The 27,992-nt window shown below is 36.4% G+C and overlaps 3 protein-coding genes and 1 long non-coding RNA gene across 4 annotated transcripts in view; 2 read left to right on the top strand and 2 right to left on the bottom strand.

The window, feature by feature from the left end:
* Positions 1-2,372, bottom strand: part of LOC103509842 (pyrokinin-1 receptor-like) — a 41,871-nt gene extending 39,499 nt beyond the window's left edge. The window contains exon 1 of the mRNA XM_026824066.1: positions 2,296-2,372. The gene's annotated coding sequence lies outside the window, so the exon portion shown is untranslated. The remainder of the gene's footprint in view (positions 1-2,295) is intronic.
* A 7,259-nt stretch (positions 2,373-9,631) lies between these two features.
* LOC103509841 (survival of motor neuron-related-splicing factor 30) lies at positions 9,632-18,143 on the top strand. Its single transcript, XM_008474474.2, has 6 exons — positions 9,632-9,712; positions 11,115-11,256; positions 11,554-11,710; positions 16,700-16,834; positions 17,127-17,256; positions 17,547-18,143. The coding sequence occupies exons 1-6, from the start codon at positions 9,632-9,634 to the stop codon at positions 17,694-17,696; spliced, it is 795 nt and encodes a 264-aa protein (XP_008472696.1). The 3' UTR covers positions 17,697-18,143.
* Positions 18,144-21,583: 3,440 nt separating this feature from the next.
* Positions 21,584-22,384, bottom strand: LOC113467719. The gene is made up of 2 exons (XR_003391689.1): positions 22,026-22,384; positions 21,584-21,854 (listed from the first exon to the last, which is right to left on the bottom strand). It is a non-coding gene; the product is annotated as an uncharacterized LOC113467719 (long non-coding RNA).
* A 1,190-nt stretch (positions 22,385-23,574) lies between these two features.
* LOC103509840 (kinesin-associated protein 3) lies at positions 23,575-25,112 on the top strand (the record flags this gene model as incomplete). The annotated part of the gene is made up of 1 exon (XM_008474473.3): positions 23,575-25,112. A coding segment is annotated over exon 1 (1,194 nt), but the record flags the coding sequence as incomplete, so codon positions are not given.
* Between the last annotated feature and the right edge of the window lie 2,880 nt (positions 25,113-27,992).

The following is a 27,992-nucleotide window of genomic DNA, read 5'->3' as shown; positions in this document are numbered from 1 at the left end:
GGGGGGGCTAAACCCCCCCAAGCCCCCCCCCTATCGCCGCCTATGGTCATGTACCTAGGTATATTATCAATAACAACAAAATGTAACAATATTGAGAGAAAAACAAATGAAATTCTCCCCAGTGATGACTTTTTGATCGACATCAATCACAGTTTAATTTTTAATCTAAAAGTTACAAACAGGAGAGAGAGAGAGAGAGAGAGAGAAAAAAAAAAAACAATACCTAGTATAAAATAAATGATGAGTTTGTACAATGCGCTGCTGTCTAGTTGATGTATTATCCCTCTCTCCTTTTCTACTCAATTATTCTCTCACTTTTCCATCTCTTTTTTCACTTTCTGTTTTCCTATTTGTAAATAAAAATAATAAACAAACCTATTAGATACCTACCTAGGTATATTTATTATGAACGAACCGACGAACTTTGTCTTTTATATTTCGTGCTTTCGTGAGTAGGTACCTAACCATTAAAATTGTACAAACCGTTCAAGACTATTCAAGAGTTAGGTAACAATATCACTTCTTCTTTGCCTTTTCCCGTGTTCAGAATAGGGTTGGCGTTTTTCATAGGGCTCTCAATGAGCCCTCGGGTTATTCCTTATTTTGGGCTGACATTTGGGTTTGACACAACTTTACGAGTGGATGCTCTTTGCACTCAAATTTTGCTATTTCTTTAGCAAGGGAAATTTCCTACTGTTATTCTCCCTGTTTGAAAGTCCCCCAGCCAGAGTGCCTCAGCCAGACAAAATAAAACTAGGCAATAATATTATTATTAACAATAATAATATCTACCTATCTGCTATCTAAAAAAACCCTTTGTGTAATACCATATTGTATTATGATTTATGGTAAGTACTGATAATGTCAGCACACATCCTACGCCACTACAAGCAAAAGTTTATTGTTAGAACGTGCTTGTGATGGGAATTAGAGGAGCAAATTATTGATTAGTAATTACTCCCAAAATATCAAATATGGACCAATCAATAAGTACCTATAACATCATGATGTCCTAGCTTGAAATAAAAAGAGTAGGTTACAGCAACACTTTTTCACATATTCGATAAAACTGTGTTGTCAAAGCAGTGTGGACGTGTAAGTCGACATCGATCGACAGCCGGTTGACTATGTGTGGAATCGACACGTAAACCTGAGCTTGTGGTGCCCAGATAACAGAAGCATATTCTAGATTGCTCCGCACCAGTGAAGTGTACAAAAGTCTTACGGTGTCAATGCTGGAGAAAAAGTCGCTGTGTCTGACCACCAGTCCCAGAGATCTACGTATAAGCTTTCTTTGAAATTTCTGTTATACAGTGCATTCATAAAGTCCCCCCCACCTTAATTTTTGAACCGACGAATTTAGAATCCTGAAATTTTGTATACAAGCCTTTATTTACCTCTAGTTTCTTTTAGGCTATGTAAAAATTCAGGGACTTTGGGGGCCAACTTTAAAATCTTAAATGAGAACCCCCTAATTTTGACGCATCATATCTTAAGGTGACGAAGGTCTTAAAGAACGTAGTACATTGGTATAAGTTTGAGCTCGATCCGACAAACAGGGCCGGAGTTATGGCCTGTTGAATTTTTTTTCCATGTTCTCCCGCCAATAGGGGAAGCACCAAAAATGGGAAATTCATATCGATTGGTGATTTGTGCTCCAAATAGGTCCCACTAATGGCTCATGTTGAAATTCAGACCCAAAAATGAAATTTAGACTTCCGGCCCTGATGGCCTCCGGGGATGAAAATGGATGTTTCGAAATTTAATTTTTGGAACCGAATTTCAATATGAACTATTAGTGGGACCTATATGAAGCACAAATCACCAATCGATATGAATTTCCCATTTTTGGTGCTTCCCCTATTGGCGGGAGAACATGGAAAAAAAATTCAACAGGCCATAACTCCGGCCCTGTTTGTCGGATCGAGCTCAAACTTGTACCAATGTACTACGTTCTTTAAGACCTTCAATATGATGCGTCAAAAGTAGGAGATTCTTATTTAAGATTTTAAAGTTGGCCCCCCTGGGGCCCACCCTGAAAAAGTCCCTGAATTTTTACATAGCCTATAAGAAACTAGAGGTAAATATAGGCTTGTATACTAAATTTCAGGATTCTAAATTGATCGGATCAAAAATTAAGGTGAGGGGGACTTTATGAATGCACTGTATGTACGTAGGTACCTAGGTACGTATTATTAATATGAATATGTACATTTGTACACATAGGAAATGTCTTCATATATATATTATATTAACTATAATTTTTTCAACTTAAGAGGTAGATATAGGTATTACCTACGACTATATTAGGATTAAGACTTTACGACATTAGGATAGATACGACAAATTCAATGTCTAGGTCGGTCAGTACCATAATTTTTTTTCTCATGATGTAAACAAGATGGCGCCAACATGGGTTGCGTTATGGGGATCAGGATTCGATGCGAAATCTCCCTAATAACAACAAAATGTAACAATATTGAGAGAAAAACAAATGAAATTCTCCCCAGTGATGACTTTTTGATCGACATCAATCACAGTTTAATTTTTAATCTAAAAGTTACAAACAGGAGAGAGAGAGAGAGAGAGAGAGAAAAAAAAAAAACAATACCTAGTATAAAATAAATGATGAGTTTGTACAATGCGCTGCTGTCTAGTTGATGTATTATCCCTCTCTCCTTTTCTACTCAATTATTCTCTCACTTTTCCATCTCTTTTTTCACTTTCTGTTTTCCTATTTGTAAATAAAAATAATAAACAAACCTATTAGATACCTACCTAGGTATATTTATTATGAACGAACCGACGAACTTTGTCTTTTATATTTCGTGCTTTCGTGAGTAGGTACCTAACCATTAAAATTGTACAAACCGTTCAAGACTATTCAAGAGTTAGGTAACAATATCACTTCTTCTTTGCCTTTTCCCGTGTTCAGAATAGGGTTGGCGTTTTTCATAGGGCTCTCAATGAGCCCTCGGGTTATTCCTTATTTTGGGCTGACATTTGGGTTTGACACAACTTTACGAGTGGATGCTCTTTGCACTCAAATTTTGCTATTTCTTTAGCAAGGGAAATTTCCTACTGTTATTCTCCCTGTTTGAAAGTCCCCCAGCCAGAGTGCCTCAGCCAGACAAAATAAAACTAGGCAATAATATTATTATTAACAATAATAATATCTACCTATCTGCTATCTAAAAAAACCCTTTGTGTAATACCATATTGTATTATGATTTATGGTAAGTACTGATAATGTCAGCACACATCCTACGCCACTACAAGCAAAAGTTTATTGTTAGAACGTGCTTGTGATGGGAATTAGAGGAGCAAATTATTGATTAGTAATTACTCCCAAAATATCAAATATGGACCAATCAATAAGTACCTATAACATCATGATGTCCTAGCTTGAAATAAAAAGAGTAGGTTACAGCAACACTTTTTCCTCAAGTGATGTTGAGCTGTTTGTTGAGGAATCGAATTCAAGCTTATAACATACGTACCTACTATAGGTACCTATGTAGACACTTTTTCCTCAAGTGATGTTGAGCTGTTTGTTGAGGAATCGAATTCAAGCTTATAACATACGTACCTACTATAGGTACCTATGTACCTACGTACCTAGTACCTACTATAGTAACTATAGGTACCTATGTACCTACTGTAGGTATATACAATCTACCGTGGAATTTGTTTACGTTTGAAAATCCTGAAGAGAGAAGAGAGAGAGATTTTAGATTAATGCCTATTTTATCTATAAAAAATCTGGTGTGAACATCACACCACTTTCCTTATCCTATTCAATTACGCTTATTTGAGTGTTCTTTCACCTTAACTTTTACAATATTTCTAACCGTATAGTCGGTATAGCTGAAAACCGCCAAAAAACGGTCAAAACCCGCCAAAAAGCGGTTGAAACCTGCCAAAAAGCGGCCGAATTGCCGCCAACTGCAGCACCTATTCTAACCAAGTATTTTGTGATGCATATTTGTCACATTTGTGGACTACATACAAAAATTTCAAGTCTCTAGCTCATACCGTTCCCGAGATATTATTGAATTACACCGAAAACCGCCAAAAAGCGGCCGAAATGCCGCCAAGCGTTGCACAGATCTTAACCAAAAGTTCCCGAAAACCGCCAAAAAGCGGTAAAATGCCGCCAACCGTTGCACCGGTCTTAACCAAAAGTTTCGTGTCGCATCCTTGTCACATTTGACAGCTACATACCAAATTTCAAGTCTCTAGCTCTTACCGTTCTCGAGATATTTTGTTTACAGACAGACAGAAGGACAGACAGACACACGGACCAATGGCTGAAACTTTCTATTTAGATTCTAGGGACCTCAAAACGTGTTTAGGCACTAAAAACTGACCATCGAAAATTTGACCCGAATACATTACTTTCCTTCCTATAGGATAAGGAAAGTAAAAATAAAATAGGTACCTACCTACCTACCTAAAAAGCGAGATTTTTTGATAAGTTGAAGTTTAGTTTATTGGACTGTTTAGTAGGTACGTAGTAAAAGTAAATGTTCAACACTAAACTTACTCATCTCAAGTGATAAAAAGATCATTTTATTACCATCTAAAAATTCTAAAACATGATATTACCTATAGCTCATACCTAATTGTATACATAGCGGACATTGACACTATTGTTAGTGGATGTGACAAATATTCTGTATTAGTGGATGTGACAAATGTTCTGTATTAGTGGATGTGACAAATATTCTGTATTGGTCGATGTGACAAATATTCTGTATTGGTCGATGTGACAAATATTCTGTATTAGTATAATAAAACGCACGGTATTTCTCTTGGCGGGAAATGGTCTTCTGGAGCTTGATAGAATAAGAATAAATGTTGATGTAGATGCATATGACTACTTACTTCTTATTCATCCATAGATAGGTATAGGGAACATAACATAATTACCTAGTATCCATTCCATGTGCCTCTAACTATTATGTATGTATTACATAGTAGGTATTCTTACCTACCATTTGTACGCGATTAGGTGGAAAAACTGATAGTTATTATACCGACTTCAATTAATAGGTAGGCATTAAGTTAAATCAGCAATGTATGTACATAACACGTCGTTATATTTATTCAACCATTCATTATTCAATTTCCAGGTAGGTATGTAGATTAATGAAGGTAAATTATGCAACAACAATACATCATTGAAGGCCGATCGACGTGATGAAGAATAAAGGTTTTGTGTTTGATAATCAGAAGTGAAGTATTTCATCGTCATAAGCAGATCTGCTAAATCCCAAGTTGCCAGGAAATAAATAACGACATTCATGATATCAACGTTACCTTTATATTATGCGTCACAATTTACTAAGAGAATGAAGAGATCGGATCACTTACATACCTATGTAGAGGTTATAAATAACATAAAAAAAAAAGGTAGGGGAACACGGGGTAAAATGACACCTCTAGTGCTTATGAGGTCCCAACTAAAAAAATAAAAGTCACGCAGATATGTAATTTTGTAACAAAATAAAGCATAATTTTAGCTACAAATTCGATCAGACAAGAACGATATTATGTATAACTGGGGGAAAAAAAAAACTAAAAATATTTTTATGAGGGTACCAAAAAAGACCGTTTAGCTCCAATACCATATAAACCATATACCAATACCATATAAACCATATACACGCAAAACACCTTGTGGGGCAAAATGGAACCCTAGGGCACCGTTCCCCATTAGGGTATAGGGTACCATTCTGCCCCAGATGGTATAATACCATTTTGCCCCCAAAGCGTCAGGCATTGCATCGAGCACTCAAGAAATTGCATAAAGCACTCGTGAAATCGAAAAAAAAACCTCCGTACTCTTCGAAAACAAAAGATAAAAGAATCAACCACAGATCAAAACAAAGATAACAAAGATCACCCTCGGAAAGTCAAGAACGTACAAAAAGAAGACGAAATGGAAAATATCAAGTATCTTATTAATAAGAGCGGTTTTCTGTCTAAACGAAAGTTTAGAAGTTTAGATGCCAACCTCTTCTCATGAAATTTTCTTTTTGTTCTTTTGTCGCAAGTAATCTTATTTTTGTCTCAAGTAGGTTTTCTTGTACAGTTTTCCAATCATTTTTGATTTTTCTGTATTCACTAAAATTTTAAATATGTACCTAGGTAGTAGATATTATTCGTGTGGAGATCCATGTCATGGAGATGAAAACTTTGGATATTCATAGCGAGGTGCTAAGTAGGTACCGTACAATTTACCCGACTTACCTTTTCATAGAAGAAAAGGTTTCTCGTAGGTATGTACCTATCGTGTTTCTATTATCATAATTTGTTTTCAATTCGGACAGATATAGGTAGGTACCTATACGCCTATACCCCATAACATACCTAGGATTAACATATTATGAGATATTTCTCTTCTATATGTAGTTTTGTAGTTATAAGTATTGTATAGAGATACGGAGGGATCCATCAACTGAAAGCTACTGAATTAATTCTCACTGAGGCAAGTTAACGCACCCTTGGGATTAAGGAGGAGGTTTATCTACATTATGTGTAGACTGTAGAAGTTGTAGTTACCAGCACTTCATTAAGTGAAGTGAGGAAAAAGAATGATAAACAAAATCTGCATGACGAAGAAAAATGATAGCTATACAAACTATGTAGGTAGTGGGTACTTGTCTGAAAAGCTCTGACCTTTCCACAGGCAAGCTGTATTTTTGTTTCCTGAAATGAGAGACGTTTTTCCAACCTTTTTACTTTCCTTATCCTATAGGAAGGAAAGTACCTAATGTAATCGGGTCAAATTTTCGATGGTCACAGTTTTTAGTGTCAAAACACGTTTTGAGGTCCCTTGAGCCTAAATCCAAAGTATCAGCCATTGGTCCGTGTGTATGTATGTCTGTAAACATATCTCGAGAACGGTAAGAGCTAGGGACTTGAAATTTGTTATGTACTTATGTAGCTGTTAAATGTGACAAGGATGCGACACGTAACTTTTGGTTAGGACGGTGCAACGCTTGGCCGAATTTTCTTCAAGTAGCTACATAGGATTAAAGTACGTACCTCCATAGGGTTTCTCTAAAATAAAGAATAAAGAAAAGTTTTCTACATTCAATATAATTAGGACATTTTTTCAATATAATAATAAGAACTTACCTACTGACACCAACAAAACAAAGCCAAGCAATGACTGGTGGAACAATCAGTTCTTATAATTATTTACATACCTATGTCTGGGTCATATTGTCATTTTTTAGCCCGTCCTTCCTTTATTAGGTATTATTTGGGTTACCGCGGTTTTGTTTCCCTTTCATGTTCATGTATGGTGTTTTTGCTTGGTGGCATCCTTTATTAGGTATTATTTGGGTTACCGCGGTTTTGTTTCCCTTTCATGTTCATGTATGGTGTTTTTGCTTGGTGGCAATAGTATGTGGATGTGACAAATGTTCTGTATTAGTGGATGTGACAAAGATATAATATTTTGTGAATAAAGATATGTATATCAATATCATCAAAGAACATCATCTGTCTGATTTCATACCTACTTTAGCTTAATATGAAAATCTTAATCATTCCCTCCTACATAAAAACAACAGCAACTCAAGCTGTGTTGGTAGGTATTGGACAATTTTAGCGGAATGGATTACTACATCCATGCTACTTTATTACTTTTATCAATGATATTGACATTACCCAGGTAGCGGATTGTTCTACATAATTATACACGTGTCTATACTCTATACAGATACATTGAGGCTGAGAAATAATGGTTTGTACTTGAGACTGCATTGATATGTAGCATTGTGTTCCAAATAAGTGGAACATCCATTCCAGTAATGTTTATTACATATGGATTAAGTTGTAAATCCACTCGTCTATGTGGACATGCAAACCGGAGACTACCGACATGTCGATAACATAGATGAACACCCAAATAAGCATCATTCAGTAGGATAAGGAAAGTCGTGTGATGTTCATACTGTACAAAGTTAAAGGTTAAAACTAGCGAGCCAGGTGCGTCGAAATGAGAAACGAACGTATTTTTACTTTTTCCGAGACGAGCTAGGGTGATGTTCACACCAGATTTTTAATACGTACCTACATACTTACTTGAGAAAGTAGGTAGGTAGGTAAGTGGTTTCTTTATAAGAAAAAGAAATAGGTATGGGTAGGACGATATTATAGGTTAGTACTCATGTAGAGAAACGAACGTATTTTTACTTTTTCCGAGACGAGCTATATAGCTAGGAAAAACACCTGTCTGTCCCTGAGATCATAATAATTAGCTAGCTCTCTGGAGGTGCAGAGTTCGAATACCCTGATCTGGGCGTAAATATTAGCTTGTTATTAGATGATACAGGAAATGAAAATGCCCAAAAACCATGAAATTCTATTTCGTGTTAATATAGAAGTTCTCGAATAGAAAGCAAGGAGAAGTTACCTACCAAGATTCCTCAGAGAAACATCCACAAGGCAACATCAGATTTTTTTTTCTTTTTTATCCTACACTACAAGATAAAACATTGTGAACCAAGCATATCATAGGGATCTGTAAGGTAGACCAACAAACATTGATGGATTTTCTTCTTTTCTCCACACAGAGCTACATACCAAATTTCAAGTCGCTAGCTCTTACCGTTCTCGAGATATTTTGTTTAGAGACAGACAGACACACACACGGACCAATGGGTGAAACTTTGGATTTAGGCTCTAGGAACCTCAAAACGTGTTTTAGCATTAAATACTGACCATCGAAATATGTTCACTCATACCTATTTATCATGTATGATTATGATATCATTAATATCTCATCTGCTCTGTTTACTCCTTTTGTGCTGCTGTCTATCCTCTTAGTCTTACCTACCTTCCTTCTTCTTCTAATGTCATGTCCGCTGCCGCTGACGAACGTTGATTTCTTCTCAATCTTCCGTCGTCATACCACTCTGAACAGCTCAACGCTTGAACACTCGTACCACTCTTATCTCTCAAATTTCCCTCCCACTAGGTAGATAATACCTACACATAGTACTGAGTTATTTGTATACCTATTGAAAAACAGTGCTTATGAGGTCCCAACTAAAAAAATAAAAGTCACGCAGATATGTAATTTTGTAACAAAATAAAGCATAATTTTAGCTACAAATTCGATCAGACAAGAACGATATTATGTATAACCGGGGGAAAAAAAAACTAAAAATATTTTTATGAGGGTACCAAAAAAGACCGTTTAGCTCCAATACCATATAAACCATATACCAATACCATATAAACCATATACACGCAAAACACCTTGTGGGGCAAAATGGAACCCTAGGGCACCGTTCCCCATTAGGGTATAGGGTACCATTCTGCCCCAGATGGTATAATACCATTTTGCCCCCAAAGCGTCAGGCATTGCATCGAGCACTCAAGAAATTGCATAAAGCACTCGTGAAATCGAAAAAAAAACCTCCGTACTCTTCGAAAACAAAAGATAAAAGAATCAACCACAGATCAAAACAAAGATAACAAAGATCACCCTCGGAAAGTCAAGAACGTACAAAAAGAAGACGAAATGGAAAATATCAAGTATCTTATTAATAAGAGCGGTTTTCTGTCTAAACGAAAGTTTAGAGTCAAGAACGTACAAAAAGAAGACGAAATGGAAAATATCAAGTATCTTATTAATAAGAGCGGTTTTCTGTCTAAACGAATAGAAAACTACAAGCTACAGCTTCAACAGGTATGTTAAACTTTGTATACCAGGTATTACATGAATTCTCAACCACTGTTGTTGTTGTAGCAGCTTTGGCTTTCGCTGAATGGCAATTACTCTCCTACATAGATGTGTTATGTACCTACGTATCTACGTAGGTATATAGTGAACTAGATTTCATGTTTTGTATTTCTCAACCTTTGAGCATTTCATGCAAATCCACACTCTATCTTCATCGAGGTGATGTTCGGTAAATCCTACTTGCTAGAAATTGTAGATGCCTGCCATAGAAATTTACATGGGACTTTCGATTTATAGCTACTATAGTGAACTAGATTTCATGTTTTGTATTTCTCAACCTTTGAGCATTTCATGCAAATCCACACTCTATCTTCATCGAGGTGATGTTCTGTAAATCCTACTTGCTAGAAATTGTAGATGCCTGCCATAGAAATTTACATGGGACTTTCGATTTATAGCTATAGTAGCAGTATAGCATAAATGATTATCCTTCCAGTACCTAACACAAGATAAGAAGAACTTTAGTTTTTAGTCCCCCTTCCTTTATTATTACAATAGTAATAAAAAGGTATAAGGGACGGACTATTGTATTCGCTTCGGTGTCTGTCACTCGCACGCTCTGTCGGTCTGTCTGTCCCCGTAGAAGGACTTATCCAAACCTGGTCGACCTATATATCAAATTAAAGGTCTTTTTACCAGGAACACGAAAATGGTGGTGCCTACAAATTTTGTCCTAAAAACCATAAAGCCAAAAAAACTGGTTTTGACCCTTTGAGGAACTGCCAGCTTGCTAGGCTGGTTAGGGTTAGCTGTTCTCCTCCCTGTTTATAGTCCCACAGCCAGATGCTAGTCTTATCTCTGTTTAACATCCCCTAGCCATATGACTGGCTGTTGTTGGTGTTGATATGGCTTAGCTAGAGCCAGTGATGTCCTAAACTACATAATATATGTAAATGTGTGGTCAACCATCACCAGGACTTAGGCCTGGTGTTTCAAAAACTAGGCAAATTTTTAAAGCTTAGGGTGTATAGCAAAGCTCAATGGGCTGGATAATAAAGCTTGGTGGACAACATGATGAGTGTAGGGCTAAAGAAATATGTATTTTTAATTAAAAGCAACCTCCGTGGCCAAGTGGGCATGACACAAGGCTTGCATGCAGGAGGCCCGGGTTTGATTCCCAGCAGGGCCAAGGTTTTTTTTGGCTCTATGCTTGGAGCTTGGGGTGCACTCAGCCTTGTGAGGACAATTGAGTATCTGCTTTAACCGAAAGTGTGAAAAGATTATTGAAATATGGAAATTGCAAATGAGGCATTTAGTAATGTTGTGATATCCATAAAAGTTGTGAAAAAGCTCTGCTTTACCACAAAGAATTTGAGATTTGATTTGTATTTTTAATTATTGTCATCAGGTTGAGGCTGCTCTTACAACATCACCAGAAGATGAAGAATTGTTGAAACTGAAACAAGACTTGCAGGAAGTCATCGAATTGACACAAGAACTTCTAAGATCTCAACTTGCAGAGAATGCCAGCAAAGCAAGTAAAGTAGCAGGTAAAACATACTTCAAGTTTGGAATTTAAAATCTTGGGTGTAGAGAGACATGGCTGTATCATGCTAGATAATCCATGGCTGGGACAATATTTAACTGTTTGGATTAAGCAACTGTTTGAGTCCCAAAAGAATGATACCCCATGACTAAATGGACCTCTCATCATTGTAAAAATGTAGTTTTATGATCAATCTTCATTTTGAATCCCAGAAGTCTTATAAACAAGCAAGTCCATTTGTAAGAAGATTAGGTTGGAAAAATAAAACCATAATGTATTCTTTCTTTATTTCTTATTTCAGAGTCCAGTCAGTCTCAGGAAAATGAGGACTTGGATGCATTGTTCAAATCCTATATGAATAATGATGATGGTGAGGATGAAGGGAGTAATACACACAAGAGACCAGAAGACTGGAGAATAGGAGATAGATGTCTTGCATTATGGATACAAGATGGACTGTATGTTTTTATTTTATTATTATTTTAAGTGGGTAACTATGTGTCTGGTAATCTGGTCTGGTTGTTCCCCCTCTTGAGAGAAGTATGTAGTAATCATTGCAACCTTTGAAGAGCTATTGTGATTTCTGTATTATGTTCGCGGATTCGCGTCCCGAATCGACATTTTGGATATTTGGCAAGCCTAATCAAAGGTAACATAAATTATACAGCATAAATGGATGGGTGACTTAAACATTATATTGGAAATAAAGGGAGGCTCTAGTCTTGATTTTAAATCAGTACATGTAAGTAAAATCAATAAATGGATGGGTGACTTAAACATTATATTGGAAATAAAGGGAGGCTCTAGTCTTGATTTTAAATCAGTACATGTAAGTAAAATCAAATCAAGAATGATAATAAACTGAATATTGAACAAATTAGGTAGGTATATATGTAGGTATTCTTTAACCACGATCGAATAAACTACGGGCTAAAAAATTTCCGGAGGGACGGACCCAGCTTGTTTTCATAAGAAATCGACGTCAAAATTCCCATGTTACAACACCCTGTATAGGTGTATTTGGCTAAAAGCTAAAGAGAAGTGGAAGAAAAAACAAATTATGCTTCAGTTTCGTAATTTATTCTGTGCTTATTTATTTTGCTTTCGTTATAAAGTTTTGGAACTTTTGACATTTTACTTACTGCTTATACTTAAGTAATACTTATACTAAATCCCCGGGTCTACAATATCATGTACAGGCAAAGTCTCCGCTTGCCGAGCATGCTGAGAGGTTAACAAATACTTTAACGTGAGATTATAGACCCGATCATTAGTATTCCGATGCTCCCATGGTGTAAAGGTCACTGCGCTCGCCTTGCACGCGGGAGACCCGGGTTCGATTCCCGGCGGGGTCAAATTTGTATCAATCAAATAATTGATTCCGTGACTGGCTGTTGCGGGGCCCACTCAGCCTCGTGAGGAAAATGAGTAGCTATGACATATAAATGTGCATTGCGACAGGTGCCAGCATGGTAAACATTATAGTATGAATGAATGGTAGATTTCAGATTTCCCTCCTACTCGTTTGTATAGGTAGGTACCTAATACTTCACTAATGCTTGAAAATGATAAGGTCAAAAGTCACGGAAACTTTTTTTTCTCCTCTATTTTCATGAGCGAAGTTTTTTCAAGTAGGTATAAAAGGAATACTTTTCAAAATTTCACGGATTTTTTTTTCTCCATTCTGTTCTATTCAAGTGAACAAAATTGGGAGGGGGGATGTTCTAAAAAAAAAAAATCTGGTGTGAACATCACACGACTTTCTTTATCCTATTGAATGATGCTTATTTGGGTGTTCTTCTACCCTAGCTTTTACAATCGGTATCTCTAACCGTTTAGTCGGTATAGCTAAAAACCGCCAAAAAACGGTCGAAACCTGTCCGAAAGCGGTCAAAATACCGCTAACCGCAGCACCAATCTCAAACCATGCTTGTATTACATCCTTGTCATAGGATTATTGAGATATTGGGAAAAATCCTACAATGCTGCAGTGAGCACCAAAGTTGTGATATAATAACACAAAGAAACTGCATTTATTATTATTATATTATCATTATTGGTATTCCGATTACAAAATGAATCTTAAAGTTAGAAAGCCTCGTACCTACTGTTCGGCACAAATAAAGTGGATAATTTTATATGTAAGTATACTAAGGACTTGGGCTTCTTATTCGACTAGTTAGTAGATATTATTTAAATGAAAACATCAAGTTTCATGACTAGATTGGGTAGGTGGTATGGGACTGCGCTTTTATAAATGAGTATAAAATTATAGTGATAAGTGATAAGATTAGAAATCAAAATACATAATGGATATTAATACTTAGGTATAAATAAATAGATAATAAAGGTAATTTAAACTAAAGAATCAATATTACTCGTAGTTAATCCATTGAAATTGTCAATATGAATAAAATTTTCAGTGCTATTCTCATCTGCTATGACCAGGTTACGTAATGCATTGCGTCCTTCAGGTTCACTGCTGCTACTATTATTGGTATATTTCATCTTCATCAGTTCCAAGTCTATGTCTTCCTCTACATCTAGTCGACTCATAGGTCTGCTAATGTTATCATCAGAGAGAGGATTGTTCGATACAATTTCTATTTCATCACCACTAGTCATATAGGGGTCTGATGGGAAAAGCATTGAATTTCGTATGAGGTTCTTTAGTGGATCTGTTTCATTTGGACTTGTCCTCGACATTGGAGGCACTGTTGTTTTGCTTTCTACCATCTCAAGCCATTGCTGGTTGTGATAAGTAAACTTCTGTACTTGAATTTTCTCTGCCCAAGATTCATCACAGTCACGAATGATGTTCAAAGTCAAGTCACATACTTTTCGAATTCTCAAGTTCCCATCATTGAGAAGATCTATCATATAGGCAGGAGCATCTGTTTCTTTGATCAAATAGTTTTGACAGCTTGCATGACGACAAATCAGTTCCCATCATTGAGAAGATCTATCATATAGGCAGGAGCATCTGTTTCTTTGATCAAATAGTTTTGACAGCTTGCATGACGACAAATTTGATAGAAAACATATAGGATCTGGAGCACAATCTCATCATCTTCTTGCATTTCTTTCAACAGATTGATTAACAAGTCTACTGTGCTGTTTTTACAGAAATGTTCTGCACTGATGGGATCAGAGGCTGCAGTACCAATGAAGTTAATTACCTCTAGAATGAAATCATCAGACATTGAATGATCTTGGAGCCATTTTACAATCAACTTATCAAGATTATATTTTTCAAGTAAGTGATAGTAGTCCAGGTCTGGAATAATTAGATTACCCAGAGTTCCAAGACATTCTAGTTTGATGTTTTCATCTTTTTCTTTTTGCACACAATTAGCAATATCACCAATATAATCCACAAAGTAATGCTTCACATTGGAATGAATGGACATGTTTCTAATGACTTTCAACAGAAGAATATTCTTCTGAGTAAATGCTTGAATCATGAGAAGTTCCAGCTGTCTATTCTTGAGCATAAGCTCAGCATTGCGACTATTCAATGCAAGATTAATACACAAAGCTACAAGAACATTATCAGTCTCATCATCTTGTTCAACAAGTAACATGTTCATAAGAAGAGACATACAGTTAGTGTAAGCAAACATTGCCTTTACTCTGTCTTCTATGCTTAAGTGATAAAGAAGCTGAAGAATGATTTTTTGATGTTTTCCCTCCTCTAATAAAGATACCAGTTTTGGTAAGAATCCAATTTTAATGATCTTCTCTCTCAAATTTGTGTCAAATGAAAGGTTGAACAATAATTTTAAAGTAGAACTCTGCAAATTAGAATCTTCAATCATTAGAATTCGAGGTAATTTTTCAATCAGATTTAAATTGGCCATTTGCTCTTTGTTGACATGGTAAACTGACAGTTTCCTGCTATCCTGTCTTCCTTCTCTCTTCGATTTCGGGACGATAAGACCATAGCAGTTACAGTTTCCTCTGTCAAACCTCTTAAAAAAAATAATAATAATGAAAAAATATTTTTGTCATTTCCGAGCTGTCAATGTGAATCTGACCAAGTGAACAATGTAATTTTAATTTTTCTCGTATTTTTCCTCAATTAATTGATCATAAAATTAAGTTGTTAGTAGCAGAAAAACTTTTTTGAACAGTTTGATAGGTGAAAAATCGAAAGTGGCCTATGACGAACAGACGCCATTAGTATTAAAGCAGAAGAAAATAAACAACATAGGAAAATGGATACCTTAAGAAAATAGGAAACCTTAAGGAAAAAGGAAAAACTTTATCATTTAGGAACGACTGTGCATTCGGCCCAAAGTATACAGCTTGAAAATGTAATTTACGTTTGAGACATATTTACAACTGGTTTTAAAAAAACAGACAAACCATTCGAGAGTTATACCAGACAATCGGGAGTTAAACCGGAACAAACAAACAACAAACATCTAAACCAAATGCATAACGGTCGAGTTAAAACGTAGACCTTCACTTTGTTCGGTTAAAGAATCCGGTATGACAAACAAACAGATTGAAAGGAAAAATAGAATTAAAACTTGCAACTTGGTTTGTTTATTTAAGTTTCCAGTGGATACCTTAAGAAAATAGGAAACCTTAAGGAAAAAGGAAAAACTTTATCATTTAGGAACGACTGTGCATTCGGCCCAAAGTATACACCTTGAAAATGTAATTTACGTTTGAGACATATTTACAACTGGTTTTAAAAAACAGACAAACCATTCGAGAGTTATACCAGACAATCGGGAGTTAAACCGGAACAAACGAACAACAAACATCTAAACCAAATGGATTGATTTTCAATTGAAAAAAATAACGGAAACGGTTCTCCGTTGTAGCAGTTTTTACCGGTGTATGGCCAGTGTATTATTGTGGTGTATAACACTCGTCGCTTTTACACCTATAAACCCCCTATAAAAGATGCGATTCTCAAAATCCTTCTCCGAGTGAAAATTTTACCTGCGCTTTTACACCAGCATCTAAAACACCCAAGGATAACAAGCTCAAATTGTTTAAGGGGCTGTACTTGATTACTTACTTCTAGTAGGATATGTATCATGAGTGACTTCAATATGCAGATTTCTATGATAGTACTCATCTGAAAACAAACATCAAACAGAGTTAGACAATGAAATATCTACTAACAAACAGTATAGTCATCATTCCGTTCTAAATATCTAAATCTTATATGAAGAAGGTAATTGTCAGTAGTTAGGGTAATAGTCAGTAGTCAGCGTAGTTAGCTTGGAGTGTAGCGCGACTGCTTTGTATGCACTAGGTCGCGGGTTAAATTCCCGCTCAGGGCATCAGTACCTAAATACTTGATTAAATAAAAAGTCAACATGATTTTTTTTTTTTTTTTTAATTGACATACTCATCATACCTAGGTACTAACTAGGTCTTGTATGTAGCCTGGCCTTATGAACCTGGTGGTATCTACATTGTTGCAGATATTATGAAGGTACAATAGAAGCAATAGAGGGAGAAGAAGTATCTGTTCTGTTTGATAATGATAAGAAGAATGCTGTAGTCACCACTCTTAATATGATCAAACAAATTGCACCATCAGAAAAAAGTCACTTCAAGTAAGTATATACCCCTCACGTGACATGTCCACACACAAACTACCATGAAGAGGAGTCTTATTTGTAGGTACCTCCTTAAGGAATAAAGGTGTAGCAAGGCTATTTGTGTATGGAAATAGTCCACTCTGAGGTTGTGTAGTGGCAAAGAGCCCCAAAAGATGGGTTAAGCTTATACTTGCCTTGTAGGTAAGACCCTTCTATCACATTTTCTGAGCAAGGAGAGAGATATAGGGTGTAGAAAAAGTACAATAATTATTTCATCAAATAAATACAATGTGCTTTTTGATTTTAGAAAACCTGCAATGAGTGCCAAAATGAGAGAATATCAGAAGAAAAAGAAGCAGAAAAAACTGCAAAGATTTAAACAGTTAGAAGAAGAAAGAGAATCTGAGAAGAAGAAATGGATAAATTTCCACAATAAAGTAAGTACCTTCCTATATTGTCCTATAACTATAATATAGGACATCTAAGTTCATAATTATAGTATATAGGTGATAGTTGTTTTTGTGAAAAGGTATTAGACACTTCTATAAAACATCTCAAATGTCATTGGTTCGATTCCCGCCCATGGCGGATTTTATCCTCATCAGATAAATTTCTTTCTTGAAAGAGCTGATTTTCTCCTATCTTGTTCTTCTATCTTCGAGGTAATAACACCTCAATTACAGTTCCCTGTATCAAACCTCTTCTCCCTCGTTTTCGCATTTTCCAGACCTCAAAGAAAGGCATTTCCAAGAAGAGTATATTTGCATCACCAGACACAGTAGCAGGTAGAGTGGGTATTGGTACTTGTGGTGTAAGTGGTAGAGGTATGACCGAGTATCATGCAGCAGATAAGCATAAGAAGAAAGCCAAGAAATAATCAACAGCAGCAGCAGTTACGAAATCAAATAAGCTCCAGAGCGAAAAATTTTCAAACAACCTAAAAATTTAGGATTAGAACAGTTTCAACATCATCTTTTTCACTTAGTACTTACAACAGCAAAGCAGAGAATAGAAATTTGAATAGTTCTGTGTGAATGCACTGTTTCATGGTAATATCATGTACCTAAGTATAGTTTGGTATTTCTTATGGAAGTGACCTTAACAAGTTCCTCTGAGTGCACGTCCAGAGGGTCACCTGTCCAGGTATTAACCACACACCATGTTGCTTAACTCCAGTGATCCGTATGGAAGTGGCTACTCTGACTGTGATTTCAGTACCTAGGTATCTAATGTTGATAATTTAATATTAAGTAATCCTGTAAATGAGAAAAATAGAAAATAAGTCTCAACACAATACAAGTGAGTGTGTAGAAACTAGGAACAAGTTCATGGTTTTTATTTTATTGAGCAAGGTTGCAGGATAAATTTATAACATACATAGCTCTTCTTATAATATGCAAAGTGTAACAAAAGGCAAAGTTTCTTTTCAGTTCAAATTTGGTCTCACCAGTTGAATATTTATCAAAGATGTAAAATATCCGAAGACGTATTCGTTAATACATACGAGTATTTATAATTATGTAGTTCACGATCGATTTAGCCCTACTATTGTACTATGGGGGATAATGAACTCTTTATTGTTTAAAATTCATACAAGTTCAGTTTTTACAAAAGGCGGGATAATTGCCATAGGCAATCTCTGCCATCCAACGCAAAAATGTACGTACTTTGTAGTCTGGTAAATAGGAGTGCGCGGGTTCGATCAACTTCAATATACCGAGTGTATAGGTCCTAATGTGTAGTGTTGAAGCTGAAAGATATTTACCATGATAAGTTTAGTATTGTGTGGACTATATCCCGCCTTTTGTAAAAACTGAACTTGTATGAATTTTAAACAATAAAGAGTTCATTATCCCCCAAGCAATTATCCCGCCTTTTGTAAAAACTGAACTTGTATGAATTTTAAACAATAAAGAGTTCATTATCCCCCAAAGTACAATAGTAGGGCTAAATTGATCGTGAACTACATAATTATAAATACTCGTATGTATTAACGAATACGTCTTCGGATATTTTACATATGTAGGTGAAAATTTAATTCAAGCTGATAGACATTTACCATCAAGTTTACACAAGGTTGTTAACAGGAGAGCACTCTCAACACAGTGGTTAGAATTGGAACACTTGAGAAAGCAGCAGGTTAAGTACATGAGAGCGAGGCGGGGGGAGGCTTAGTGTCCAGATAGACATTTACCATCAAGTTTACACAAGGTTGTTAACAGGAGAGCACTCTCAACACAGTGGTTAGAATTGGAACACTTGAGAAAGCAGCGGGTTAAGTACATGAGAGCGAGGCGGGGGGAGGCTTAGTGTCCAGAATAACCCTTAGCATGTCACACTGTTCACACTTGGGCAACATCGGGTGATTGAGGAAAGTACACATGTAACAAATCCAGCCTGGGGATTCTGTACCTGAAATCAAACACACAAACAAAGCCTGCGAGATAAGAAGAGGTTAAATAGATATGAAATTACTAGAATGCCTATAAGTAATCAGAGCAGAGATAGTAAACACTCAGTTCTAATTCACATAGTTCTAGTGACTCACATTAGGTTAACTTTTATCTATCTACTTACTTTAAAATGTTCATATTATTTTTCCTCTTTTTTTTCAGGTTTTGTTTCTTTTTAGGTATAATATATTTATTTAATTATTTTTCCTTTAGGTATAATATATAGAGTTAAGTTACTGATGATAGACCAAAGAACTAGACGTGAGCTGTCCTGGTAGAGCTGTGTCCAAACATGTTCATCATATCTTTCTAGCATGCACGGTTTTTGTGTAGCCGCTCGAGTCCACGAACTTAATAGCCACACCTCGTAGAGTTAAGTTACTGATGATAGACCAAAGAACTAGACGTGAGCTGTCCTGGTAGAGCTTAGTTACGGGCAAATTCATGTTATTGACACTCACAATCGTTAGAATGTTAGTTTTATCACACAATGAAAACAAAGTGACATGCGTTATGTGACGTTATACCTGCTTGTGAGGATTTACTGGAGAAGCTGAGAGGGGCAATCTTCTGTCCCGTGTAGATATGTTCATAGAAATCTTCATCCGAGGAACTCAATTCTAGAGAGAAATGTTTTGTATAGAACACAAAAGTCAACAGTTATCATATCACACATTACCCGTATTTTTCTTTCTCAGTGTTCCCTCTTTGGGCGTAATAGCGTGATCATGACCACATTGGCTGCCACAGGACGCTTATGTATTTTAAATAGTTAAGTATATGAGAGAGGGACACCAGAGTGGAATTTTGCCATTTGAAATGAAAAAAATTCCATTTTATTTGTACAAGACGGACACAAAGTTCTAGAACACCTAGATATGTCAAATTTCTAAACATAGAGGCTACACTCATAAGATTTGTACAAGGCGTACACAAAGTTCTAGAACACCTAGATCTGTCAAATTTCTATATTTCTTAACACAGAAGGCTATGACTTGATTTTGCAGGTAAACAGTTTTTAATGTTGATTGTACAAGACGTACACAAAGTTCTAGAACACCTAGATATGTCAAATTTCTAAACATAGAGGCTACACTCATAAGATTTGTACAAGACGGACACAAAGTTCTACAACACCTAGATATGTCAAATTTCTATATTTCTTAAAACACAAAAGGCCATGACTTAGTTTTGCAGGTAAACAGTTTTTACTGTTGATTATTTCAGAAATTTTGTGATTTGTAAATCGTGTTAAGCTGAATGAATTATTGTATCTCATTGGTTTAATTTTAGCATTGCAGCCAATCAGAAGTCGGTAAGTCCCGGGTATGAACCACATTATACTTGTGCTTTCAGATATATTGACTGCTCAGATAGAAAGAAAAGCCAAGCTGGAGAATGCTCTCAAGTGCGAGAAAGAAAGACTGAGTGCAATAAAGAGAGACATCATGTGCATAGATCAGAAAATCAAACGTCACAAGAATCAGCAGAAAGATCCTATAAGATCTTCAAGGGTAAGAATCACATTCTTTTAGTTCAATATTATCTAAGGGGTAAGGAACAGAAAATTTCCGCCCCCAACCGGGAATCAAACCCGACATTTTCGAGTAAAAATTGAATGCTTTTCATCATGCGGTTATAGAGCTAGACCTCGGAAACAAGCTGTTATATGATATGTAGTACCAGCATAGTATGTAGATACATAGTACATACATAGATTGAGCAGACTGAGTAGTAGTTATTGTATTCAGCCTCTTTAGAGATTTGTATAACCTTAACCCAACCGTTCCGAGAACGAACATTATCCCATCAGGATAAAATCCACCCCGGGCGGAAATCGAACCCGCGGCCTAGCGCTTACAAGGCAGACGCGCTACCAACTAAGCTAACTAGGCTGGCTAAGGAGGAGTTTAGGATCCACTATGCATATGAATTTTAGGAAAGCACTAAAAGGGAAATCCGCCCCGGGCGGGAATCGAACCCGCGGCCTAGCGCTTACAAGGCAGACGCACTACCAACTAAGCTAACTAGGCTGGCTAAGGAGGAGTTTAGGATCCACTATGCATATGAATTTTAGGAAAGCACTACTTAAAAGGAATTCCTAATCATTAAGGTACGACTGTGCATTCGGCCCTTTATCCCTATTGAGTCTTAAGAAATTCTTGGTATTGCCATAATTTCTCAACACCCAAAAGCCATTTGTATCTTGGATTTTAGACCTGTTAGGGCCCGTGACGGATATCTTTTGGAGTGAAATTTATCAACTAGTAGAAAGAAGTAACACTATTTTCTTATGATTTCAGATATTGTTCACAGCTGGGTTGTGTGATGTGAGAGCATGAGACTGGCTGTATGCTTTATCTCTACAAACCAAAGTTCATCACTTGTCATAATCACGTTTACTTAAGCTCAGAGATGTATCCTCTAAGATGAACGAATCACTAAAGTTGCATAACGTTGAGCGTCGTTGGTATTTGAACGTTTGGGTCAAGTTGTGCTGTTGGCTATGTCAGGGTTCACTCTACAATGCGAGGAAAACAGGAGCTGGTGGAAATTCTTGAGAAAAGGCGAGGCAGGAAAACCTTGTCTTAGCAGTTAAAAGACTGTCTCTTTATGACAATAAATTTATCTAAGTTTAAATCTTTTTTTTTACTGTCTATTATTTTTTTTCGAATCCGTTCGAAATCAGAGATAAAGAAGACAGGATAGGAGAAAGTCAGCCATTCCGGGAAAAAAAGGCGAGGCAGGAAAACCTTGTCTTAGCAGTTAAAAGACTGTCTCTTTATGACAATAAATTTATCTAAGTTTAAATCTTTTTTTTACTTTCTATTATTTTTTTTCGAATTCGTTCGAAATCAGAGATAAAGAAGACAGGATAGGAGAAAGTCAGCCATTCCGGAACGAACCTAGTCTTGAAGTTCATATTTTAATGGTAAAGTTTGCCCCGGGCGGGAATCAAACCCACGACTTAACGTTGACAAGGCAGACGCTCTACCCATTAGCTAGGCCTGGAGTTGAAGGGCTAGTCCACAAAGTGAGTTTAAACTCCGTTTAAGTTTTAATTTCGGTTTACTATTTACTTGAGTAAGCAATTTGTCTTGAAATTTTGAATTTTTTAACGACCAAGCACAAGTCCTCATGATGGTTGACTGCGGTTCAGGACGAGCCAGCCAATCTAACATGGCTAGAGCTAGAGACCATCACCCAGGTGTACATCTTTTCTTTATTCTGCTATTGCCATTCGGCGAAAGCCAAAGCTGCTACAACAACAACAGTGGTTGAGAATTCATGTAATACCTGGTATACAAACTGGCTAGAGCTAGAGACCATCACCCCGGTGTATAGCAGATACAAAAAGACATCTTTTCTTTATTCTGCTATTGCCATTCGGCGAAAGCCAAAGCTGCTACAACAGAATTTTTTAAAAATCAAACAATCAGCTTGCTTAATCCAAGAGTTAAACCTAAACCAAGTAGAAACTCACTTTGTGTACCGAGCTATATAGATGGGATAGAATATATTTTTCCCGGTATACAAAGTTTAACATACCTGTTGAAGCTGTAGCTTGTAGTTTTCTATATTTGTACTCAAGTCTTCAGCCATTTCTGCAGAACTTTTGGCTGTTACCTAAAGTTACTGTTTAGATGTTGATAATGGGTAAATTTATTTAAAACATCTTTGAGCTCGAAGTTGAGAAAGCCGAATTAGTGAATCCTGAAGATTGATAAGGGTTTGAAGTTGCTTTATAATAAAAGAAAAAAAAACCGAATGTGGAACAAAGGGAAAATTCCAGGATTTTCAAAAACAGAAAGCAGAGTTAGCAATAGACTTTTATCTTTTATGAACTGACAACTGAACATGAAGACATGAACAGTTGAACAGAAATAAAAATAAACAAAAAAAAAAGATTATGCAAGGTTGCCACAAGTCAGTAGAAGTCGCCTAGTGTACGGTACTTCCTCAGAGTAAGATTATTCACTGGGTACTTCATATTACCGTACGCTCAATAGTCGTATTTTTAAGTGTTCATAACCACGGCCTGAGGCCGTGGTTATGAACAGGGCCATCGTAGGACATCGTCGGACTTTTTGCGTGTAAAGTTGGCGGGAAATTCGAATTTTTGATTTTTTTTCCGCAACTTGTACAATCTGAATTCATTTTTTACTTCTTATCTTTAGTTTGCACGTTTATATTATACTTTTCATTTATATTAGCTATAAAAACAAGCAAATTACAAAGCAAACAAAAATAAATATAAAATGAATTTTAAAAATTGCCGCCGGGACAGCTATCTCACGTCGTCCGAGCTCATCTCAGCCCTGTTCATAAACACACCCTGAGAATATGGGCTATGGGGTTGCATTTTGCAAATTGCAAATGGTTCTGTGGATCTGTGGTTGTGGTGTTTTATGTTTTATCAATAATATAATAATTTAAGGAAAAGTTAATTTTATCAATGGTGATTACAGTGTACGGCAATTAAATATGTAGTGAAGTTTTTAAAAGTGATATTTTACATTAGCCCATACTATCCTAATCCTATTGATCATGTGTAAGTTTAACTAATCAGTCAGTATGTTAAGGATTCTTTACTATTACTACAAGGTGGTTGGTGAGTCATTGTTTTATCATTAGTAACCAAAACAATGCAATCTGAAGAGGCGAGGTACATCAAGAAAAGGGTCAAGTCTGGCAATATTGATGTTCATCCTACAGAAAAGGCATTGCTTGTTAATTATGAGCTGGAAGCTATCATATTAGGGGAGAATGGAAAACCTATGATTGGTGACAAGAAAGGATGCCAGAAAACTATTCGCTTGAAAAGTTTAGGACCTGATACTGATTGTCAATCACTGGCTAAAGAGGTGGTTGCTAAGTGTAATTTAATTCACCCCTCCAAACTAGCTGAGGTAGAACACTTGATTTACTATCTTCAGAGTCGGAAAACAAACGCATTCTGTAAAGCCACACCAGAAGAAAATACAAGTCCTCTACCTGGAGATCTCATGTTGGGTTCTGGAATATCAAGTGTAGAGAAGGCATCATTTAGTAACATTGATGAATATGTTGAACTATTATATGATGAAATGAGTGATAAAATCAAAGGTTCTGCTCTCATATTACAGCTAGCAAAAGATTCCAACAACTTGGAAGAACTGTCAAAGAGTGAAACAGTGCTGAGTGCTCTGTCCCGAGTACTACGTGAGGATTGGAAGAAAAATGTTGACCTTAGTTGTAACATTATTTATGTTTTCTACTGTTTCTCTGTATATCATCAGTTTCACCCCATCATTCTACAGTATAAAATAGGTTCCATCTGTATTGAGATTATAGATCATGAGTTGAGAAGATATTTTGATTGGAAAAACAAGTTGGAAAACCTCAGCAAGATGCCTCCACCTCCTTCCAGACTACCAGTACGGCGTTCAGCATCCATCACTAGAAGCACAACACCCAAGAGCCAAATTCCAGTAGGTATTAATTATTCTGCATCAAATAGTCGGAGACATAGTGAGCTTGGCATGTCTGCTCCTCTCAAAAGATCAACAAATATAATGACAACAAGCTTAGTGGATGGTGAAGATGAGAGAATTGTGCAATCCAGACTTAAATTTCAAGTTTTATCTTCCAAGCAGGATCATCTCTTGAGAGTTGGATTTAACCTACTTATGAACATTGGAGAAAACACTAAAGTAGAAGATAAAATAAGAAAGCGTAACATTGTTGAGTATTTGGTCACATGTGTTGATAGACAAAATAAAGACCTGCTACAGGTAGTCTTACTATTCTTGAGAAAACTGTCAGTTTACCATGTCAACAAAGAGCAGCCTAGCTATATAGCTCGTCTCGGAAAAAGTAAAAATACGTTCGTTTCTCATTTCGACGCACCTGGCTCGCTAGTTTTAACCTTTAACTTTGTACAGTATCATTATCATTGAATCTATTTGAGGGACAGAAAGAAAAGTCCCTTCTGATAACTATTAATTCTCACCTGTACCTATAGAGTAATCCAGCACTGTATTAGCATGACATTACATACAGAACAACCTAAATGTAATGGAATAAGTTTTTATTTTTCTCACAGAAACAAGAAAAGTTTGTCCACAAAGATTTTCTTCGACCCCGGGGAGTTTTCTCTTGGATTCGAGTTTTGTTCAAATGGGTACAATCTTGTACTCGTATGTAGCAAGGTGACATCATGTATGACGCACACCCTAGAGAAGACCTTATTTGTAACAAGAACTTGGTTAGGTTTTGACACAGAGAGGAAGAGGAAGGTAATAACTAGCTCTAGATCTGAGTAGATTGTACACAGGGTACCTGGAAACAAGAAGTAGAAACAGCACTCACAGGTATCTTGAGAAACATTTCCGAAGGTAGACACCCACCTAGTTATTTGGAACTATTAGATTTTTTTCAAAGGTCAAGTTGAGATCAGAAAGGCGTCGGACCGGCTACGGCTCTGGAGATATTCCGGATAAGTTTAAAATAAAGTCTTTCAGATCTTTTACATATACTTTTATCTACCAATAGCACAAAGCTCAGACTGTTTAGTCAGATGAAATAGCGAGGGTTTTCATGTTAAGTCATTCGAAATGTAAATCGGTTGCGGTGCAATGAGGTCAGAGTACAGAGAGTAGGTATTTAAGTTATTCTTCTCAGGTTAAGAAAGAAAATTATTGTTCCGCTCGTTAACGTTAACACCTACTCTGGTATTCTATTAGGTCCCTATGTACGTTCCTACTCAACGTTATTACTTTCCTGTCATGATTAACTAACTAAATAGGTAGGTACATTTCTACGTACACTTAGGTAGATGCTGCGAGTATTATAGGGTGATCCAGCAAATGTCAACTTTGTAAAAATAAAAACGAAAATATTATCTCAAGTTGAGATCAGAAAGGCGTCGGACCGGCTACGGCTCTGGAGATATTCCGGATAAGTTTAAAATAAAGTCTTTCAGATCTTTTACTTTTATCTACCAATAGCACAAAGCTCAGACTGTTTAGTCAGATGAAATAGCGAGGGTTTTCATGTTAAGTCATTCGAAATGTAAATCGGTTGCGGTGCAATGAGGTCAGAGTACAGAGAGTAGGTATTTAAGTTATTCTTCTCAGGTTAAGAAAGAAAATTATTGTTCCGCTCGTTAACGTTAACACCTACTCTGGTATTCTATTAGGTCCCTATGTACGTTCCTACTCAACGTTATTACTTTCCTGTCATGATTAACTAACTAAATAGGTACATATCTACGTACACTTAGGTAGATGCTGCGAGTATTATAGGGTGATCCAGCAAATGTCAACTTTGTAAAAATAAAAACGAAAATATTATCTAGTTATCTACTCGCACCTACATGTAGGTCATAGGATACCTACTGATGTCAAGTTATAGAATAGTCGACTACTTTTCGTCCACACGGTCAAGACTTCTTCCACCCATGCAACCGGTCTATCAAACCTCCTTAGCTTGGAGGGTATTAGTGTTTTGTATATCCTCTTCTTACTACTTTATTAATTAACAACACTTCAATTACTTGGGTAATTATCGTTTATTTATTATTTTAAAACACAAACTGCAATATTTCAGTTCTTCAGTTTGCACACAACTCAAAGGTTGAGAAATACAAAACATGAAATCTAGTTCACTATATACCTACGTAGATACGTAGGTACATAACACATCTATGTAGGAGAGTATGGGGGATCTTTACGTACATCTATCTAGGTACTGAACTTAAAATTGTAATGTTTTTCACCCGTGGGGGAAAAATCTGTGTGGAGAAAAGAAGAAAATCCATCAATGTTTGTTGGTCTACCTTACAGATCCCTATGATATATGCTTGGTTCACAATGTTTTATCTTGTAGTGTAGGATAAAAAAGATTATTATTATTGCTATTATTATTATTATTATTATTATTACTATACTACAGGTAGCGCGTACGTCTGCCGGGGTGGATTTTATCCTTAATGGATATGGTTCGTTTTCGGAACAGCTGGCTTTCTCTGATCCTGGTTTACCTCCTCTCTTCACTTCCGGGACGATAGTACGATAAGATCTTTGCAGTTCCCTCTAACTAGACCCCGAAATACAAACCTGTGGGACTCCGAAATAGATCCCTGAATTTTGAAAGAATATGGTAGGTTACCTAAGAATTGTACCTACTGAATAATAATAATAATAAAAAAAAAATCGTACCTAATCATCCAAACTGGACTACTTAATACAGTTAATTGAGCTCAGGGTAGGTATTCGCCACTAGGTTGGTACCTACCTTTTTACTTTCCTTATCCTATAGGAAGCAACCTAATGCAATCGGGTTAAATTTTCGACGGTCAGTTTTTAGTGCCAAAACACGTTTTGAGGTCCCTAGAATCTAAATCCAAATTTTCAGCCACTGGTCCGTGTGTGTGTCTGTCTGTAACCTGTGGGACTCCGAAATAGATCCCTGAATTTTGAAAGAATATGGTAGGTTACCTAAGAATTGTACCTACTGAATAATAATAATAAAAAAAAAATCGTACCTAATCATCCAAACTGGACTACTTAATACAGTTAATTGAGCTCAGGGTAGGTATTCGCCACTAGGTTGGTACCTACCTTTTTACTTTCCTTATCCTATAGGAAGCAACCTAATGCAATCGGGTTAAATTTTCGACGGTCAGTTTTTAGTGCCAAAACACGTTTTGAGGTCCCTAGAACCTAAATCCAAATTTT

This window comes from Diaphorina citri, unplaced genomic scaffold, assembly GCF_000475195.1.
Source record: "Diaphorina citri unplaced genomic scaffold, Diaci psyllid genome assembly version 1.1 scaffold534, whole genome shotgun sequence".
Lineage (NCBI taxonomy): Eukaryota > Metazoa > Arthropoda > Insecta > Hemiptera > Psyllidae > Diaphorina > Diaphorina citri.
The sequence above is the reverse complement of the archived record's forward strand: the minus strand, read 5'-3'. Positions and strand labels throughout refer to the sequence as shown.

What these genes read in the sequence shown, in the direction of transcription:
- LOC103509841 (XM_008474474.2), top strand. Translation starts at nt 9,632, where the DNA reads ATGGAAAATATCAAGTATCTTATTAATAAGAGCGGTTTTCTGTCTAAA. An exon ending in ACAAGCTACAGCTTCAACAG is followed by an intron (nt 9,713 to 11,114) that starts GTATGTTAAACT and finishes TATTGTCATCAG; the next exon opens with GTTGAGGCTGCTCTTACAAC. An exon ending in TTATGGATACAAGATGGACT is followed by an intron (nt 11,711 to 16,699) that starts GTATGTTTTTAT and finishes ACATTGTTGCAG; the next exon opens with ATATTATGAAGGTACAATAG.